Source organism: Stegostoma tigrinum, chromosome 32 (assembly GCF_030684315.1).
Source record: "Stegostoma tigrinum isolate sSteTig4 chromosome 32, sSteTig4.hap1, whole genome shotgun sequence".
Classification (NCBI taxonomy): domain Eukaryota; kingdom Metazoa; phylum Chordata; class Chondrichthyes; order Orectolobiformes; family Stegostomatidae; genus Stegostoma; species Stegostoma tigrinum.
This window is the reverse complement of record NC_081385.1, coordinates 22,388,205-22,405,438: the sequence shown is the minus strand read 5'-3', so window position 1 is coordinate 22,405,438 and position 17,234 is coordinate 22,388,205. Positions and strand designations below refer to the sequence as shown.

General features: G+C 40.3%; 1 protein-coding gene across 5 annotated transcripts in view; it reads right to left on the bottom strand.

The window, feature by feature from the left end:
• Positions 1-17,234, bottom strand: part of LOC125466991 (potassium-transporting ATPase alpha chain 2-like) — a 75,521-nt gene that overhangs the window by 12,121 nt on the left and 46,166 nt on the right. For 4 of the 5 annotated variants that reach the window (XM_048562265.2, XM_048562261.2, XM_048562263.2 and 1 more), the window contains exons 7-13: positions 15,055-15,323; positions 10,286-10,484; positions 6,088-6,197; positions 4,513-4,647; positions 3,174-3,366; positions 1,404-1,579; positions 271-407 (exon numbers count right to left, since the gene is read on the bottom strand). In XM_048562265.2, the coding sequence (XP_048418222.2) occupies positions 271-407; positions 1,404-1,579; positions 3,174-3,366; positions 4,513-4,647; positions 6,088-6,197; positions 10,286-10,484; positions 15,055-15,323 (1,219 nt within the window). The remainder of the gene's footprint in view (positions 1-270; positions 408-1,403; positions 1,580-3,173; positions 3,367-4,512; positions 4,648-6,087; positions 6,198-10,285; positions 10,485-15,054; positions 15,324-17,234) is intronic. The other variant, XM_048562264.2, reaches the window with a different exon arrangement.

Here is a 17,234-nt window from a genome sequence, read left to right as displayed (position 1 = left end):
AAGAGCCAAAAATACACACACCAAAAAAATGCTGGAAACAAACAAAAAGTCAGTCAACAGTCAAAAAGAGAGAGCAAAATAATTACGTTCACATCTTTGCATCAGAGGCAAACCAAAGAATACTTGCAACACCAGGAGCACTGAAGAAAGCAAAGAATGGCATGTAACAAATCATTGTTGATTAGCCAGTACACTTTTTGCAACAATTAAATCTCAATAGAAGTACGAAATAATGTTTTTTTTTGTGTAACACAGATTACCTCAATCTACCTTTTATTCACTTGACTGACAGAAACATTAAGACGCTTTGCAATGTCTTCCACTGTCTCACTATCTGCTGAGATAATGCCAGTGCTCTTTGCTATAGCTGTTGCTGTGATTGGGTGGTCACCGGAGACCATAATGACCTGTTGGGTAAGAAAAATAGAAATTTGTATCTAAACAGTTTTTTTTTAAAAGCCAAAGTTCAAGAATTTTAAATCCATGCTAAATTATTAGTTTTAGATAACAAGGTGTAGACCTGAATGAACACAGCAAGCCATGCAACATCAGAGGAGCAGGAAGGCTGATGTTTCGGGTCAAGACACTTCTTCAGAAAAAGAAGGGTCTAGACACAAAAAGTCAGCTTTCCTGCTCCTCTGATGCTGCTTGGCCTGCTGTGTTCATCCAGCTCTATACCTTGTTATCTCAGATTCTCCAGCATCAGCAGTTCCTGCTATGTCTATTATTAGTTTTGATGTTTTATTTAATTTTGTAGGTCTGCAAAATTCTCACTCAGGTCAAAAACATTAAATCACTAAACCTTGATGTTAAAATTCAAACATTTCAGATTTTTACCATTTCATCCACTGTCCTTGTGTAACTTAATAAGAATATAATGACAATACATAAGGAAGTGAAGGTGTTAGAGTGAATTGTCATTGATCATTTCACATTGGAAAGGAAAACGATGACAACAATATGTGTCTCTTTCTCTTGCCTTCCCCATTCTTTCTGTCTTTCTCTATTACCTGCTCTGTCTGTCCTTTCCAATCAATTCTTCTCCTCCTTTCAGAAATTCTCTTTTCAAAAAACTATCAGATTTCTGGGCTTTCAAGGAGCCACTCAGGTTATGTCATCAGTTGACTGCGACATGGAACGATGCAGAACACAATGTCAAACCAGAAATAACGACCAATAGAACATCTCATTTTACCATTCAATGAGAGCATTTTAAAATTTGACCTGACTATTTTGGTCTTTTCTTTGTGACTTTAGCAAATGAATTATTACAAAAAATAGGTTTGGGTTGTATTGCAGTTCTGTAATCATGCAGCATTCTCTTGGAATAATAGGAAAGTGTTTTAAGACAAAAATATATCAGCATTCACCAAAAGCTATTACATGGAACAGAAGACACGTACTTTGATTCCCGCACTTCTGCACTTTAGCACTGCATCTGGCACACTCGAACGGGGTGGATCAATCAAGGACAGGAGACCAACAAAGCATAGGTTGGAAATTGGGAAATTTTTGCTGTCTGCATCAAATATGTACAAATCTGGATATTTGTCTTTTGGCAAATATTGATGACAAAATCCTAAACGAAATTTTAAAAGAAACAGTCAAAATCTCACAAGGTGCAATTGTAATTAATTTTCAGCAAAATCTAGATTGGTCATAAAGACCTGCAGCACAGAAAAAGACCCTTTGGCACATTGTGTCTGCACCAATTAAAAGCAACCACCTAACTCTTCCAATCCAACTTTCCAGTATTTGGTGATGGAGAAGCTAACGAAATACAGATGAAATGACTGATTTAAGGAAGAAACATTTAAAGTATTTAAAAAGAAATTTACTGAGGTTAAGTAAAAGAATCAAGATTCATGAAAAGAATCAGTACAGACACAATGGATTGAATGGCTGCCTTCAGCACTGTAACCATTATATGATCATGTTAAACTTGCTTAGGAGATATGTCAATTAACATTTATATTGAAAACAGTGCCAGTCAGTAATTTAATCTCAACCAGATCTATACAATCTTCTACTAAAGACATATCCAATAAAAATTAGGTGAAAAGTGGTCACTTCCTTTCAAATCTGTATAAAACCTATTAATAAGTTGTAATAATGTCAAAAGAAAAGACAAGTAGGACACAATAGGTCATGTAGTAATCACTGTATTTCTAAAACCAACAGAAAATAATCAAAACACAACTATTTCAGAGCTAATTTCAAAACTAAAAGTCATATTTCTTTTGAATTAGAGGTTTTCTTTCACTCAACTCACATTGATTTCATCAACATATTCAAAGAGAAATGGATAATTTCTTGATATTTGAACATTGGAAGCATTAAGGCGGGAACAAAAGTTAAAATCACAAAAAATATTTTTGGACTAGGCTCTGGATAAGCAAACTGTTTAAATCTCACTCTTGTTAGACATGTTAATTGAGCTAACTATTATCATTGCCAATTGACAATTAACTCCAGCAAAATAATATGCTCAAATTAATGAATGAATGACATATTGTTGATAATATCTAGGGAGATACAGTAAAATGTGTTCTGTCGCCACAATTCAGTGCCATTTTGAGGAATAAAAAGAAGACGTCAGTAGAATTCTTCTTCATTGGCCAGGGTGCCAAACACAGTTCCAGGACTTTTGTAAGGCCTCCGCAAGGTCCCCAGTCTGGGTTTACCACAGCCAGGAGTCCCCACCCTACCATCACTGTAGCCGACTCCTTGCCACCAATTCCAGGAGTTCACACTGTGGTCACTGCCAACCCCACTCCAGCCTCCCTGCGATGTCAGAAGGATGAAGGAAAGAAGAATAAAAAGACAAAGAGAAGAATGCAGCTGGCCCGGACCGGATGTGTCTACCAGACCAATGCCACCATTGCGAATAGCAGGGCTCACTCTTTCCTATTGCCATCACTGCTGTACATGGCTGGAAGGCCAGGACTGTTCTTGCCCTGCCAAAGAGGCTGCAAAAGGCTCTTAAAAAGAGAAACAAGTAAGAAGAAAAGGAAAAAGAGCAGAAGTAAAAAGAAAAACAGTAAAGAAAGCAGAGCAAGGCAAAAAAGCCACAGACCAGGAGCTTGAATGCAGTGCTGTCTCTCCACCACCATCTTGGAGTTAGAGGATGTAGTGAATGCCTTAATGAGTAATGAATGGTGCAGTCCTCTTACCTAGAACTCTCTCTCCCAACCCACCAAATTCATGATAAGCTGTCTGAATGACTTCTATCTCACTATCTTCCAGTGGAACTTCTCTGCCCTGGAACATTATAGTGGAACATGACTCCAAGATACGCTCTGGTGCTCCCTTCATCACTAAGAGCAGACGTTTATCATATGGATTGTTGGTCCTATGAATGGATAGCTAAAAATAAAAAATGCATTTGTTAAACATCTATTATATTGACTTCATATTGTTCAAAGAAGATGCAAGTTTAATACATTGTGAGCATTAACTCCTTTAGTTAAAACTTCTAAATAAAAAGGAGAAATTGGACCCCCCTGCCCGTGTTGCATAGACAAAGAGTGTTAGCCCAGGAAACCCAATTTCATGTTACCTCATCATGTGTGCCCAAAAATGTCTGACCTCGGATTGAAATGGATGATTTTTAAAACATCTTTGATGGCTACGCAAACCAGCACTAACTACTGGTGTAGTGTGAGTGAGAGGCTTATCACCTGTTTTAGGATCCCATTCATAAATTAGACCTGTGCTGAGATTTCAGGCTCTGCACTGCACAGGATTGTTCAGCAGTCACAGTAGTTAAGCAGCAGCCATTGAAATAAAGCATATATTTTTAAGCTTAATATTAAGTCAGAAGGTGAAGTTATCAGCCTACAACATACCACTCCCTCCTCTATCCCTCCTCACCGCTTCAGGATACCTGCAGTTGAAATTTGCTCTGTGTTAAATTTATGATTCAAACTGGCCTGGATCAAAAAAAAATCTGTCTTTCTATAGATCAGATTAAAAGATGGCAGAATTTTGATCAAAAGTAAATTATTCAGACAAGAACAATAATCCCTAGTTTTATATAAACTACTGTGCTTAAACAAGTATCCGCACATTTAGATACATAGTTCATGGGTTCACCTTTATCTCTGGACCTGCACTTGTTAATGCTGATTTACATTTTATTTTGATTTTTGAGCTATTTCACTGAAAATGGCCAACGGGTTAGATAATACTTTGACAAGACAATATTGGCATCAAGACAGATATTGGGTGCACTTTTGGGATTCTAACTGCCAGGTTGTGCCTGCAGAAAGAACCCTGAGAATTTTCATTGGTGCTAAGTAATTCAGGCGCTGAGATTGTGACAGTACTGTGTAAATGTAGGTTGTTTCTTTCATACTTATCAACATAATAGAGGTGAAAAAAGCAGATTACAGACAGATCACATCTCTCAGTCACATTGCTGGGGCGTGACAGGGCTGAATTGATGAGTTATTCTGACAGAGACTTTTACATGTGCCAGAATCACACTTTCCTGTGAAACTCGTGCATTACCTGAAATTTGTTTGTCGAGTTGAATGGTATTTCAAATATTTTGGTATTCTCTTCTCTGAATTCCATCACATTGCCAAATACTGTTTCAGAGAACTTCAAAAGGGCACTTTCAGAGGCATCTCCAACTATTTCTCGCTGTGTGTGGAGGAAAAATAAATGAAATAGCTGAGTGAGATTGCTTCTCTGAAAAGAACTTTCAACATTTATGGCAAAGGTGCATTAACTGATCACTATTCTACATAACTAAACCAAAAGTTTGCTTCCATCCATGACTAGTGCATGCTTATAGTACTAATGACCCTACTTGAAGATTTTAGTTGCTGATGAATTATAAAGCTCATTTATTTGAGACTGATGTGACAAATAACCCACTTAAATTGGAAGGCTAAACTGTTAAATCAGCAAAGGCAAGTAAAGCGCAAGTCAGAAGAAGTCCTCCTAAGAATTCCCAGTCCAATGGATGTTACCGGGACTGGAGGATTTGAGTTGTAAGGAGGGGATGGTAAGACTGGGATGTTTTTCAATGGAGCATAGAGGGTTGGAAGGTGCAATTCTGCTACCGAATGTTATTTATGCACTGGGCTAGGTCAAAGTGAAGTACAGGCCAGTTAAAAAAGCCTATCTATCCACACCAGTAACAAGATGATCAGGTTGTTGCTACAGAAGCCAAAGTAACACCGGACAGTCCCATGTTGGAGTCACAGGTATTCCTGCACCTTCTTAATCTTTCTCCATGACCATCCAGAAGAAGACTTCAAGTATCCTCTACTTTCTTCAAATGTTGTGAATTGAAGACTGCTATCAGCTGTGAGAAGTAAATGATACACACCTTTCCCAGCTTCCCACACTTCAGTAATTTTGAAATTGCTTGATTTTTAAAACCCCAAATCATTCCTGCAGTATAGTGCAGGAATGTTGGAGGGCTAAGAAATTGATGCAAAGAAATTTATTTTTAATCAGGGGATTCTGATAGCTAAATTTTCATCGGTCTAATCAATATCGGAGCTCATGGCAATCAGTTTTTTGCATCACACTCCCCTTTGCAAAGGCCCAGTAAAACCCTGACTCTGTTGTAAAATAGTTTGCCCCATCCCCCCACAGACAGAGGATTATGATAGCTGAATTATAATTAGCCTCAAAGTCAAGGCAATGATTTTGGTGTACAACATTCCACATAGAAAGCTCCAGTAGAGCTGTACGAAAACATGCCTCACACATATGCAAACTACCCATTTATAGAAGATGAACATGTTTGCCATCCAGGCAGCTGGTATATGGTGTTGGATTGATGTCTTGGTGTGCCATACAGCATATGTTGCTCCTCCCAGCTTCCCTCCAACAAATCTCTACTGACAAGTAGCCTATTGGTCAAAAAAAGCATATTGAATTTACCTCACTCAGCTCCTTGCCTTGTCCATTTACTTCCTCTCCCCACGTCTCTGACATTTCACATTTACCACCAAACTCCATTTATTCGTATAACTTAGAAATGTGACAATTGTCACATTTGAGTATTTGTTAGTGCCTTTTTGGCATCAAAAGATTTTGGAAGTAGAATAATTGATCCTGTTGTACCTTCATAATTGGAACATCCTCCTGCCCTGGTTTGAATTCTGCTCGATTACAGAGTGCAATAATCTTGGCCAGAACTGCCCATGTTTGTGATGTTTGGTCGAAGGTCTGAGCTGTGAATGAATACAATAATTGTACATCAGTGATTCTTTCTATTTTTTGTAATTGCCTATACCTGTTACCCCAACGAATGAAATAAACTGCAACTTACCAAACTAGTGAAGATTTAAACTGGAAATACATACCTAATCCTCATTTAACACATTCACACAACACCTAAAACTAGATTGCTTATACGAGAAGCAATTTCAACAACAAAGCAAAAATAGCAGTTGCTCAAATGTCTGAATCCAGCCATTCTAAGCCATTTTACTTATAACTAACCTTCATTTATACGCTGCCTTTCATGACATTGGAACATCCTAAAATTATCCAAAAGGCACAAGTCAAGATTTTGATAGAATAGTCTCCATTTGCCTGAATGGGTGCAGCTCCAATAACATTCAAGAAGTTGATAATCATGCAGGACACAGGAACCTGCTTGACTGTCATCTATCCACCGCATTCAATGTTCACTCCTTCTGCCACCAATGTACTACAGCAACAGTGTGTACCATCTTCAAGATCTACTAAGTCAACTCACCAAAATTTTCAACAACAACATCTTCCAAACTACAAACATCTACTACCTAGAAAGACAAGATTAGCAGTGGAACCTAAGAGCTAACACCTCCAATTCTGTTCAATTAAGATTCATGCCATTCTGACTTGGAAAGATATCGCCTTTCCCTCTCTCAATGGATCAAAGTCCTTGAACCTGCTTTCAAACCATATTGTGATTTACCAACTTGACACAAACACCATAGATTCAAGAAGACCACTCCTTGTTAGGAGCCAGTGAGACTGGAACATAAATGGTGGCCTTTACAGTGATCTCCTCATTCAACAAATAAATAGAAAGGTGCTCTAGAGCCAATTTGAAGTGTTGTAACGTTAGCAACCAAATTGTACACCATATCTTTCCCCAAACTGTGATATGGTAATGACCAAACAGTTTCATTAAGAATATTGATTATAGATAAATATTGACCATAACACCAGGCTGACTCTCCTGTTCTTCTTTATAGTAGTGTTTCATCAAATGTTTTGTATCCAATACAGAGAACAGACCAGGAATGTGTTAACATTTCATCGGATTTAGCATTCCCATTCAGTAATCCCTCAGTCCAGTTGGAATACTATCAGCTGAGGTATTTAGGCCCAAATCTCTGAAGTCAGACTTGTCCCACAAACGTATCTCAGAGACAAGTGTTACTAAATAAGCGACATTGACATAATGGAGATGGTACTTTCAGACAAGCATACATTGTACCTATGTACAGATGAAACATAAAATGTAAGGCTTGACCAGAAAATAACATTTGTGAGCAATTCTCTAAGGTATTTAAAAAGCCATTACCTCTCGATTTCTCTGCTTCACCTGCTGTCAAGCTCCTTACCTGACCTTACACCTCAGATGAGTCAAATTTCAATTAAAATTCAGAAATACTAAAGCTGCTGTCTTCAGCTCCATCATAACTCTGCTCCTTGTTCACTGATTACAGCATCCTCCATGGCCATTATCTCAGGTTATATTTTATCAGTTAATCTGACCAGAGGTAGGCTTCCAATCTTATATGCTCTCCAAGATGGCCTATATCCAACGTCTTAATGTCACCATCTCCAATTCACTCAACTCCATCTATTGCTGAAACCTTCAACTGTGTCTTCGTTAACTCCAGACTCAATTGCAACACTCTTGTAGTTAGCCTCCCATCTTATACCAATCATAAACCCAAGCTCATCCAAAATTCAGCCCATATCCAAATTCACACTAAGTCCCTCTCACCGTATTTAATTCTACATTGTGTCACAGTCCAGCAACAGCTCAATTTTAGAATACTCATCATTATTCTGAGATATGTCTATACAAACTCAAGAAACTCTGCATTCCTCCAATTCTGGCTTCTCATGCAAGGCCAATTTTGACATCCTACTGTTGGTGACCAAACCTTCAGCCATCTAGTACCGCCTCAGTGCTAGTCTACTCATGGAATTATCTTCACAAGAATCTTCACTTCTCTCTCCTCCTCCATGACATGGTTTAAAATTACAGCATGTAACTACCTCTTTTTAGTGTCTCCTTCCTGGGATCAATGCCAAATTTTGTCAGATTACAAGACTGTGATTCTGTGATTGCATTACTTTGGCATATCTTACTGGGTTCAAACCATATATAAATGTGTGTTCTTGTTGTAAATTGATTATAGAATAAAAATGGGTTAGCAGACAAAAATGGAACACCAACTTCTAAGAATCTGTTTGTCACGGCATCACTTATATTGTTTTTTAAAAGATATGTAAACACCAATGGATTTACAATAAATACGTTCAATTTGTGATTTCACAAAAATAATTTCAGGAGTATGAGTAGTGGATATTTAACCTTGTCTTATACACATTGATAAATTACTGTGTGAAGTTGTTGGCTGATCACCACTACAAGTGCTGAAATCACGAGTTTGTCAAACTGGGCTGATGAATGTTGGCATTACTGGTGTTTAAATATAACTTATATTATTTTGGAAGGCACAGACTCACATGTGTGAGCCTAACTCTCAATTTGCACCACATTGCAGCAGACGCAGAAAACTGCTTGGTTGCACTGACTGCTGATCTGTTACAAATCTGAGCTACAATTCTGAGAATTTTCATCACAAGAGGTATTGAAGTCAGTGTGTCCCACTTGCACTGCAATGGAGTGAGAATAGCCAGCAAATGTAGGAAAAATTTTCTGAAGAAGGGTCTAGGCCCAAAACGTCAGCCTTCCTGCTCCTCTAATGCTGCTTGGCCTGCTCTGTTTATCCAGCTGTACACCTTGTTATCTCGTAGGAAAAGACAGCTTATGATGTAAAAAAAGAAATGTTTTTCAATTACAGTTAGGATTGGGAAAATTGGATAATTAATTTTAGTGATACTGCTAAAGTGACTTGCATTAAAACCCTTGTATGTTCTACTTTACTGGCTGTAAGTCTATTTAAAGTGTGAGCTAAAAATCACAATGAGAGAAAGTGAGTGCAGAATGGAATATAACATGGTTGCATTACACAATATAACTAGCATTCAGAAAATTAAACCCTCTTGATTTTTTGAACTTATTTAGAATTCAAACAATTCTCCAAGTTAAAAGTCACAGCACAAAAATCAAAATTATTGTTTCAAGTCAAATTTACTGAAAATGATGATAAAGCTAAGGTAAGATAACAAGGTGTACAGCTGGGTGAACACAGCAGGCCAAGCAGCATCAGGGGAGCAGGAAAGCTGATGTTTCGGGCCTAGACCCTTCTCCAGAAATGGGGGAGGGCAAGGGGATTCTGAAATACATAGGGAGAGAGGGGGAGGCGGATAGAAGATGGATAAAGGAGAAGATAGGTGGAGAGGAGACAGACAGGTCAAAGAGGTGGGGATGGAGCCAGTAAAGGTGAATGTGGGTGGGGAGTTAGAGACGGAAATAGAGCAGTCCAAGGAGGACGGACAGGTCAAGGAGGCGGAATGAGACTAGTCCGAAGAGATTACCAGAGGGTTGCAGTGTGAGAGAGGTCCACTGAGGTCTTTCCGGATGGAGGAGGGTAACTTCTTCAAGGTAGACATCCTTAGAACAGGCTTCACAGTGACCTTAGTGGATCTCTCTCCTACTGTAACCCTTTTGTAATCTCTTTGGACTAGCCTCATCCTGCCTCCTTGACCTGTCCATCCTCCATGGACCAACCTATCCTGCCCTAATTCCCCACCTACACTCACCTTTACTGGCTCTAACCCCGCTTCTTTGACCTGTCTGTCTCCTCTCATCTTATCTTCTCCTTTATCCGCCTCCCCCCCCTCCCTATTTATTCCAGAATTCCCTTCCCCTCCCCCATTTCTGAAGAAGATTTCGACCCAAAATGTCAGCTTTCCTGCTCCTCTGATGCTGATTGGCCTTCGGTGTTCATTCAGCTCTACACCTTGTTATCTCAGATTCTCCAGCATCAGCTGTTCCTACTATCTCCATAAAGCTAAAGTATTTGTGAATCATCTCTGAGCTAAGAAGAGTCAATCGGAAAAGAATCGGTAGAATTAGGACAACAGGAACACAGAGTCATATTTAATCACAGTCTTCCATTACCTGACTGGTCTTCACTGGTATCTGCTGCATGATTTTGATTATCAAACCAAAGATGTGCTACAGTCATGCGATTCTGCGTAAGTGTCCCTGTTTTATCAGAGCAGATAACAGATGTGGATCCCAGAGTCTCAACAGCCTCCAGGTTCTTTACCAAGCAGTTCTTTTTAGCCATTCTTTTGGCTGTCAGTGTGAGACTAACCTGAGAAAAAGGTCAAGAAGTGAACCTACGTTGTGTTTGCCATCCGAGGTCACATTAGCATGCAATAGAGATCTAAATCATGTCATCAAACCATTCCAAGTAACATCAATTCAAACAACTAAATAGCAAGGATGTTAGATTTTTGGGAAGAAAGTGATCAAATTGATGAAAATAGATACTAAGAATTCATAAATTGCACATGGAGATATTTGTGGCATTAATGTAAAGTTCTTTATCCCCTGCCTTTGGGAGAAATTAGAGTTTGAGACAAAGACATCATATTCCTTAGTTAAACATAACAGCCCAGCAGTTGACCCCGTAATTCCAAGGTCATTCATGCCTTACCTTCAGGAGCAGTGTCTTCGCCTGCTCCTGCCCCACCAAACTTATCTCCACCTATCTGGACTCCATTCTCTCCCCCTTGGTCCAGGAACTCCTCACCCAAGTCTGTGACACCACCCACACCCTCCACCTCTTGCAAAACTACCAATTCCCTGGGCCCAACACCTCATCTTTACCATGGAGATCCAGTCCCTATACACCTGCATTCACAATGCAGATGGCCTAAAGGCCCTCTGCTTCTTCCTGTCCCACAGGACTGACCAATTCCCCTCCACTGACACCCTCATCTGCTTAGCCGAACTCGTCCTCACCCTCAACAACTTCTCTTTCTATTCCTTCCACTTCCTACAGACAATGGGGTGGCCATGGGTATCTGCATGGGCCCTAGCTATGCCTGTCTCTTTGTAGGTTACGTGAAACAATTCCTCTTCCGTAGCTACATTGGCCCTAAACCCCACCCCTTCCTCCATTACATTGATGACTGTATCGGCGCTGCCTCGTGCTCCCATGAGGAGCTCGAACAGTTCATCTACTTCACCAACACCTTCCACCTAAACCTTAAGTTCACCTGGACCATCTCTGATACCTCTCTCTCCTTCTTGGACCTCTCTGTTTCCATCTTTGGCAACCACCTGGAAACTGATATCCATTTCAACTCCGACTCCCACAGCTACCTAGAATACACCTACTCTCACCCACCTTCCTCCAAAAATGCCATCTGCTATTCCCAATTCCTTCGCCTCTGCCACGTCTGCTCCCAGGATGAGGCATTCGACTCCCGTACATCTCAGATATCCTCATTTTCAAGGACCACAACTTTCCCCCCTCAATGGTCGAGAACACCCTCGACTGTGCCTCCCGCATTTCCCACAAATCATCCCTCACACGCCCTACCCACAAGAACAACCAAAACAGAATCCTCCTCGACATCACGTACCGCCCCACCAACCTCTGGATCAACGCATCATCCTGCGACACTTCCGCCATCTGTAATCCGATCCCACCAAAGACATTTTTCCCTCCCCACCCTTATCTGATTTCCATAGAGACCACTCTCTCCATGACTCCGTCTTCCGCTCCACACTCCCCTCCAGCCCCACCACACCCGGCACTTTCCCCTGCAACCACAGGAAGTGCTACACCTGCCCCTACACCTCCCCCCTCACCCCCACCCCAGGCCCCAAGACGACTTTCCACATCAAGCAAATGTTCACCTGCACATCTGCTAATGTGGTATGCTGTATCCACTGTTCACGTTGTGGCCTCCTCTACATCAGGGAAACCAAGCAGAGGCTTGGGGATTGCCGTTTGGAACACCTACGCTCTGTTCATACTAAACAACTGCACCTCTCAGTCGCGAACCATTTCAATTTACCCTCCCTTTCCTCAGATGACATGTCCATCCTGGGCGTCCTGCAGTGCCACAACGATGCCACCCAAAGGTTGCAGGAACAGCACCTCTTATTCCACTTGGGAACCCTGCAGCCCAATGAAATCTATATGGACTTCACAAGCTTCAAAATCTCCCCTCCCCCTACCGCATCCCAAAACCAGTCCAGCTCATCCCTGCCTCCCTATCTCCTCCTCCCACCTCAAGCCCCACCCCCATCTCCTACCCACTAACCTCATACCACCCCCTTGACCTGTCCATCCTCCCTGGACTGACTTATCCTTTCCCTAACTCCTCACCTTTACTGGCTCCAACCCCGCTTGTTTGACCAGTCTGTCTCCTCTCTACCTATCTTCTCCTTTATCCATCTTCTATCCACCTCCCCCTCTGTCCCGATTATTTCAGAACCCCCTGAAGAATGGCCTAGGCCCAAACCATCAGCTTTTCTGCTCCTCGGCCTGCTGTGTTCATCCAGCTCTACACCTTGTTATCTCTTATCTTCAGGAGAGACTGTTATGACCCTGGCAGATTTTAGTGCTGGACAAGTCAGGTCCCAGAGTGAAATTTGGCTTGTTAGATCCTAACATTTTTTTTAAAACCTGTGGCAGTCAGTTCCTGAACATGATGACAAGAGGCTGCCACTGTACTTTTAACACAAATAAAAAATATTAATTAAAATAAGAAAAAAATGTCCTATCTTACACTTAACAAAAAGGTTGAAAAGTCTTCATTCACCAGAAAGAAAATCCATTTCTCACTATTCCTTTTATCTCAGCTACATCTTTACAAATACCAAACCTTAGTCAATAGTCTTCATTATCTCCACTATAATGTTTTTCATTCTGGTTGGCACTGCTAAAAGCAGTTTCTTTTCAATGCATTTCAGTGTATTTACTCGCTATACTTCCTTAGGTAATATCACTCCATGAAACTCCTCCATCAAACTGCTAACTAAACATACTATTAGTTTAAACTTTTGGGGAAACTATGAGTTCCCTAAACTTTGCTTCCTACAGTCTTTAGAGTCATAGAGCTGTATAGCACAGAAACAGACCCTTCAGTCCAACTTGTCCATGCTAACCAGATATCCTAAATTAATCTCATCGCCATTTTCCAGCATTTGGCTCATATGCCTCTAAACCATTTCTATTTATACCCATATTGATCCATTTAAATGTCATAATTGTACCAGCCTCCACCACTTCCTCCAGCAGCTCAATCCAAACACAAACAACCCCTCTGTGTGAAAATGTTGCCCCTTGGGTCCTTTTGAAATCTTTCCCCTTTCACCTTAGACCTATGCCCTCTAGTTTTAGACTCCCCCACCCTGGGGAAAGGATCTTGGCTATGCATCCTATCCATGCCCCTCATGATTTTATATCCACGATAAGGTCAACCCTCAGCCTCCGATGCTTCAGGGAAAATAGCCCCAGGCTCTTCAAACCCTCCCTTTAGCTCAAACCCTCCAACTCTGGCAATATCCTTGTAGATCTTATCTGAACCCTTCCAAATATCACAACATCCTTCATATACCAGGGAGACCCAAACTGAACGCAGTATTTCAAAAGTAACCTTACCAATGTCCTGTACAGCTGCAACATGACCCTCCTAACTCCTCTAGTCAATGCACTGACCAATAAAGGCAAGCATACTAAACGCCTTCTACCTGGGACTCTACTTTCAAGGAACTATGAACCTGCACTCCAAGATATCTTTGTTCAGCAACATTCCCCAGGACCTTACCATTAAGTCTATAGGTCCTAACCTGTTTTGTCTTCCCAACATGCAGCATCTCACATTTATCTAAATTAAACTCCATTTGTTTGGCCTATTGGCCCATCTGATCACAGTCCCGTTGTACCCTGAGGTAACTACACCTCCAATTTTGGAGTCAACTGCAAACTTACTAACCATTCCTCCTATGTTCATATTCAAATAATTTATATAAAATTGCAAAAAGCAGTGGATCCAGTGCTGATTCTTGTCACACACTGCTGATCACAGGCCTCCAGTCTGAAAAGCAACCTTTCACCAACACCCTCTGTTGTCCAACCTTCGAGCCAGTTCTATATCCAAATGGCTAGTTCTCCCTGGTCCATGTGATCTAATCTTGCTAACAAGTCTACTGTAAGGAACCTTCTCAAACACCTTATTGAAGTCCATAAAGATCACGTCCAGCCCTCTACTTTCATCGCCGCTCTGCAGTCATCAATCTTCTTTGTTACTCCTTCAAAAATCTCAAGTCAGTGAGACAGGATTTCCCAAGCACAAAGCCACGTTGACTATCCCAAATCAGTCCTTGCCTTTCCAAATCCAATGCCACAGGATCTCCTCCAACAACTTGTCCACCATTAATTTCAGACTCAACAATCTTTAGTTGGCTTTTCCTTGCAAACTTTCTAAAACAGTTGCAACACATTAGCCAACCTCCAGTCTCTGGCACCTCAAGTATAGCTACCAATGATACAAATATCTCAGCAAGGGACCCGGCAACCATTTTGATCTTCCAACAGAGCTCTAGGGTACAAATGTTCAGGTCCCAGGCATTTATTCTTTGGCACACACCTCACTGACTCACTTACTAACTGTGCAGTCTTATTCCCTTTCTTTTAGATGCACTGAACTGTTAAGCCCCATCTCCACTCCAAATCAAGATATAAAACCTCTTACAATAAATGTAATCAAACCCAGCTTCCAGCTTCCCAGACATCAAGCTTCCAAGTTCACAAAATGAATTAAAACCATGTATTCCCTTGTTAACACAAAAAATACAAAATACAGTCAAAGTTACATTTATATATTAGACCAGCAAGGCCTGATGTGGTGCTATAAACTTACAGTGACGGTGGCCAGGAGGCCTTCAGGCACATTAGCAACAATGATGCCAATCAAGAAGATGATGGAATCAAGTAATTTGTACCCCAGACTCAGCGCAAGGACGAAAAACACCAATCCCACAGTTACAGCCAATCCCGTAACAATATGGACAAAGTGTTCAATTTCAATGGCGATAGGTGTCTTCACATTATGTACTCCCGATGCAAGAGATGCAATTGCTCCAATCATAGTTTGATCACCAGTGCTGATCACCATGCCAGTTGCTGTGCCTTTCAAAATAATAATTTCAAAATTACAAACATACATTTGTGGCAAGATATTTTTGATTACAAATTGGCTTCCATCCTAATTCCTCCCAAGGCATCTGGAAAAGGATCAGGGTGAAAGGTTAATACATTCTAGTTCTTTCTCACCTTTAAACATTGAAATCCAAGAATTAAAGCCTGAAAGAGGCTCCCACAAAGGTTGGGCTTGAACCTGGAACTGAAGTCTATGGTCTAATGACAGAAATCAACATGGTAGTAAATGAGGCTTTGTGGGCCTGGGACTCAAATTTGCCATCTTGTGAAGCAGTGTGGAATGCATTACTACATTAAAGGTGCTCCCCATCAATTCTTGTATCATCTGTAACTAAGCTATTAACCATGCCCCGATATTTATGTCTTAACCAAAGAGTTTCTCTCAATTAGATTTGTTTAGTGGGAAATGTTGGATTGCTTTGTAATAAGAAGCTGGCTAAAATCTGAAATTATATGCTTATTCTTCACATATCTTCTCATTTCACAAAATCATGTGAAAACTTGTTTCACATTATAAAGATTTTATAAGAAGCAAGGTTTGTACAGCTCATGTTAACAGAAATTATTCTCAGGCTAAAAAGTAACTACTTTAGAATATTTGAAATGCAAACCTGGCAAAAAAAAAGTACAACATTCACGATTTCCATTCAAACAAGGAACTTGTTAGAAACAAAACATAAATACTTAATCATGCAGAATAAGTTCAATTTTGCACACACGTTTACAAAGTATAACCATAAAGCAATGCTATAATCTTTTATTATTTTGATTAGTCTTTGCTATGAGATGCCCTTTCTATGAATAGTCACTAACATTTAAAAGCATAAACTGACACAAAAAGATAGTTTATAATCATTTGGTCAAAGTCACCTCCATGCCAGTAGAATCACGTCAGCGTGTGATTAATAAAGTAATAAATAATAGGACCATTTCACCTTTCTAGCTTGTTCTGCCATTAAAAAGAATTTGAATTACAGCCTTAACTTCTATGCTTGTCTCAACTCTAATTGTCCATCAAAAATCTGTCTAATTCAGTCACAAATATATTCAATGACCCAGCCTCTAATCTTTCCTAGTAGAAGAGAAATCCAAAGTCTAATAACCCTGAAAAAATAAATAAAAGTCCTTCTCATCTCCATCATAATTGACAGATCCCTTATTTTTAAAATTGTGTGCCCTAATTCTAGGTCTTCCCATAAGAAACCATCCTCTCAGTATCTAGTTAGTGAAGCCCTCCCTCAGAATCCTAATTACTGTAACAAAATCACATCTCACTCTTCTTAACTCAAATGTGCACAGGTCCAACCTGCTCATTCTTCCCCTGGACGACAAACCCTTCACCCCAGAAATCAACCTACTGAACATTCTGTGAACTGTTTCAAATTCAGCCATATTCTTTGTTAAGTATACAATATTCAAGGTTTTGTTATACTAATGTCTTCTTCGTCATAGAAAGACATCCCTTCTGTAAAATTATTGACACCCTGATGATCACTACTGATTAGAAATTGAACTGAACGAGACATATAAAAGCTATGTCTGTAAAAGTAGATCAGAGACTAGGATTTATGTGGCAATTAACTCACTGCCTGTCTCCCCAATGACTGTCCATTATCTACAAGACACATGTCAGGGTTGCATCAAAACACTCTACAAATGCCCAGATTCGGTGCAGCTCAAACATTGGAAAAAGCTTGACACCATCAGGACAAAGCAGCTCACTTGATTGGCACCCCATTCACAACCTTCACATTCACTCCATTCACCATTAACTCTCAGTGACAGCAGTGTTCCCATCTACAAGATGCAATGCAGCAACCCACTAAGTCTTCTTCAACAACATTCTCTCCGTACACAACGTCTACCACCTACCAAGGGCAG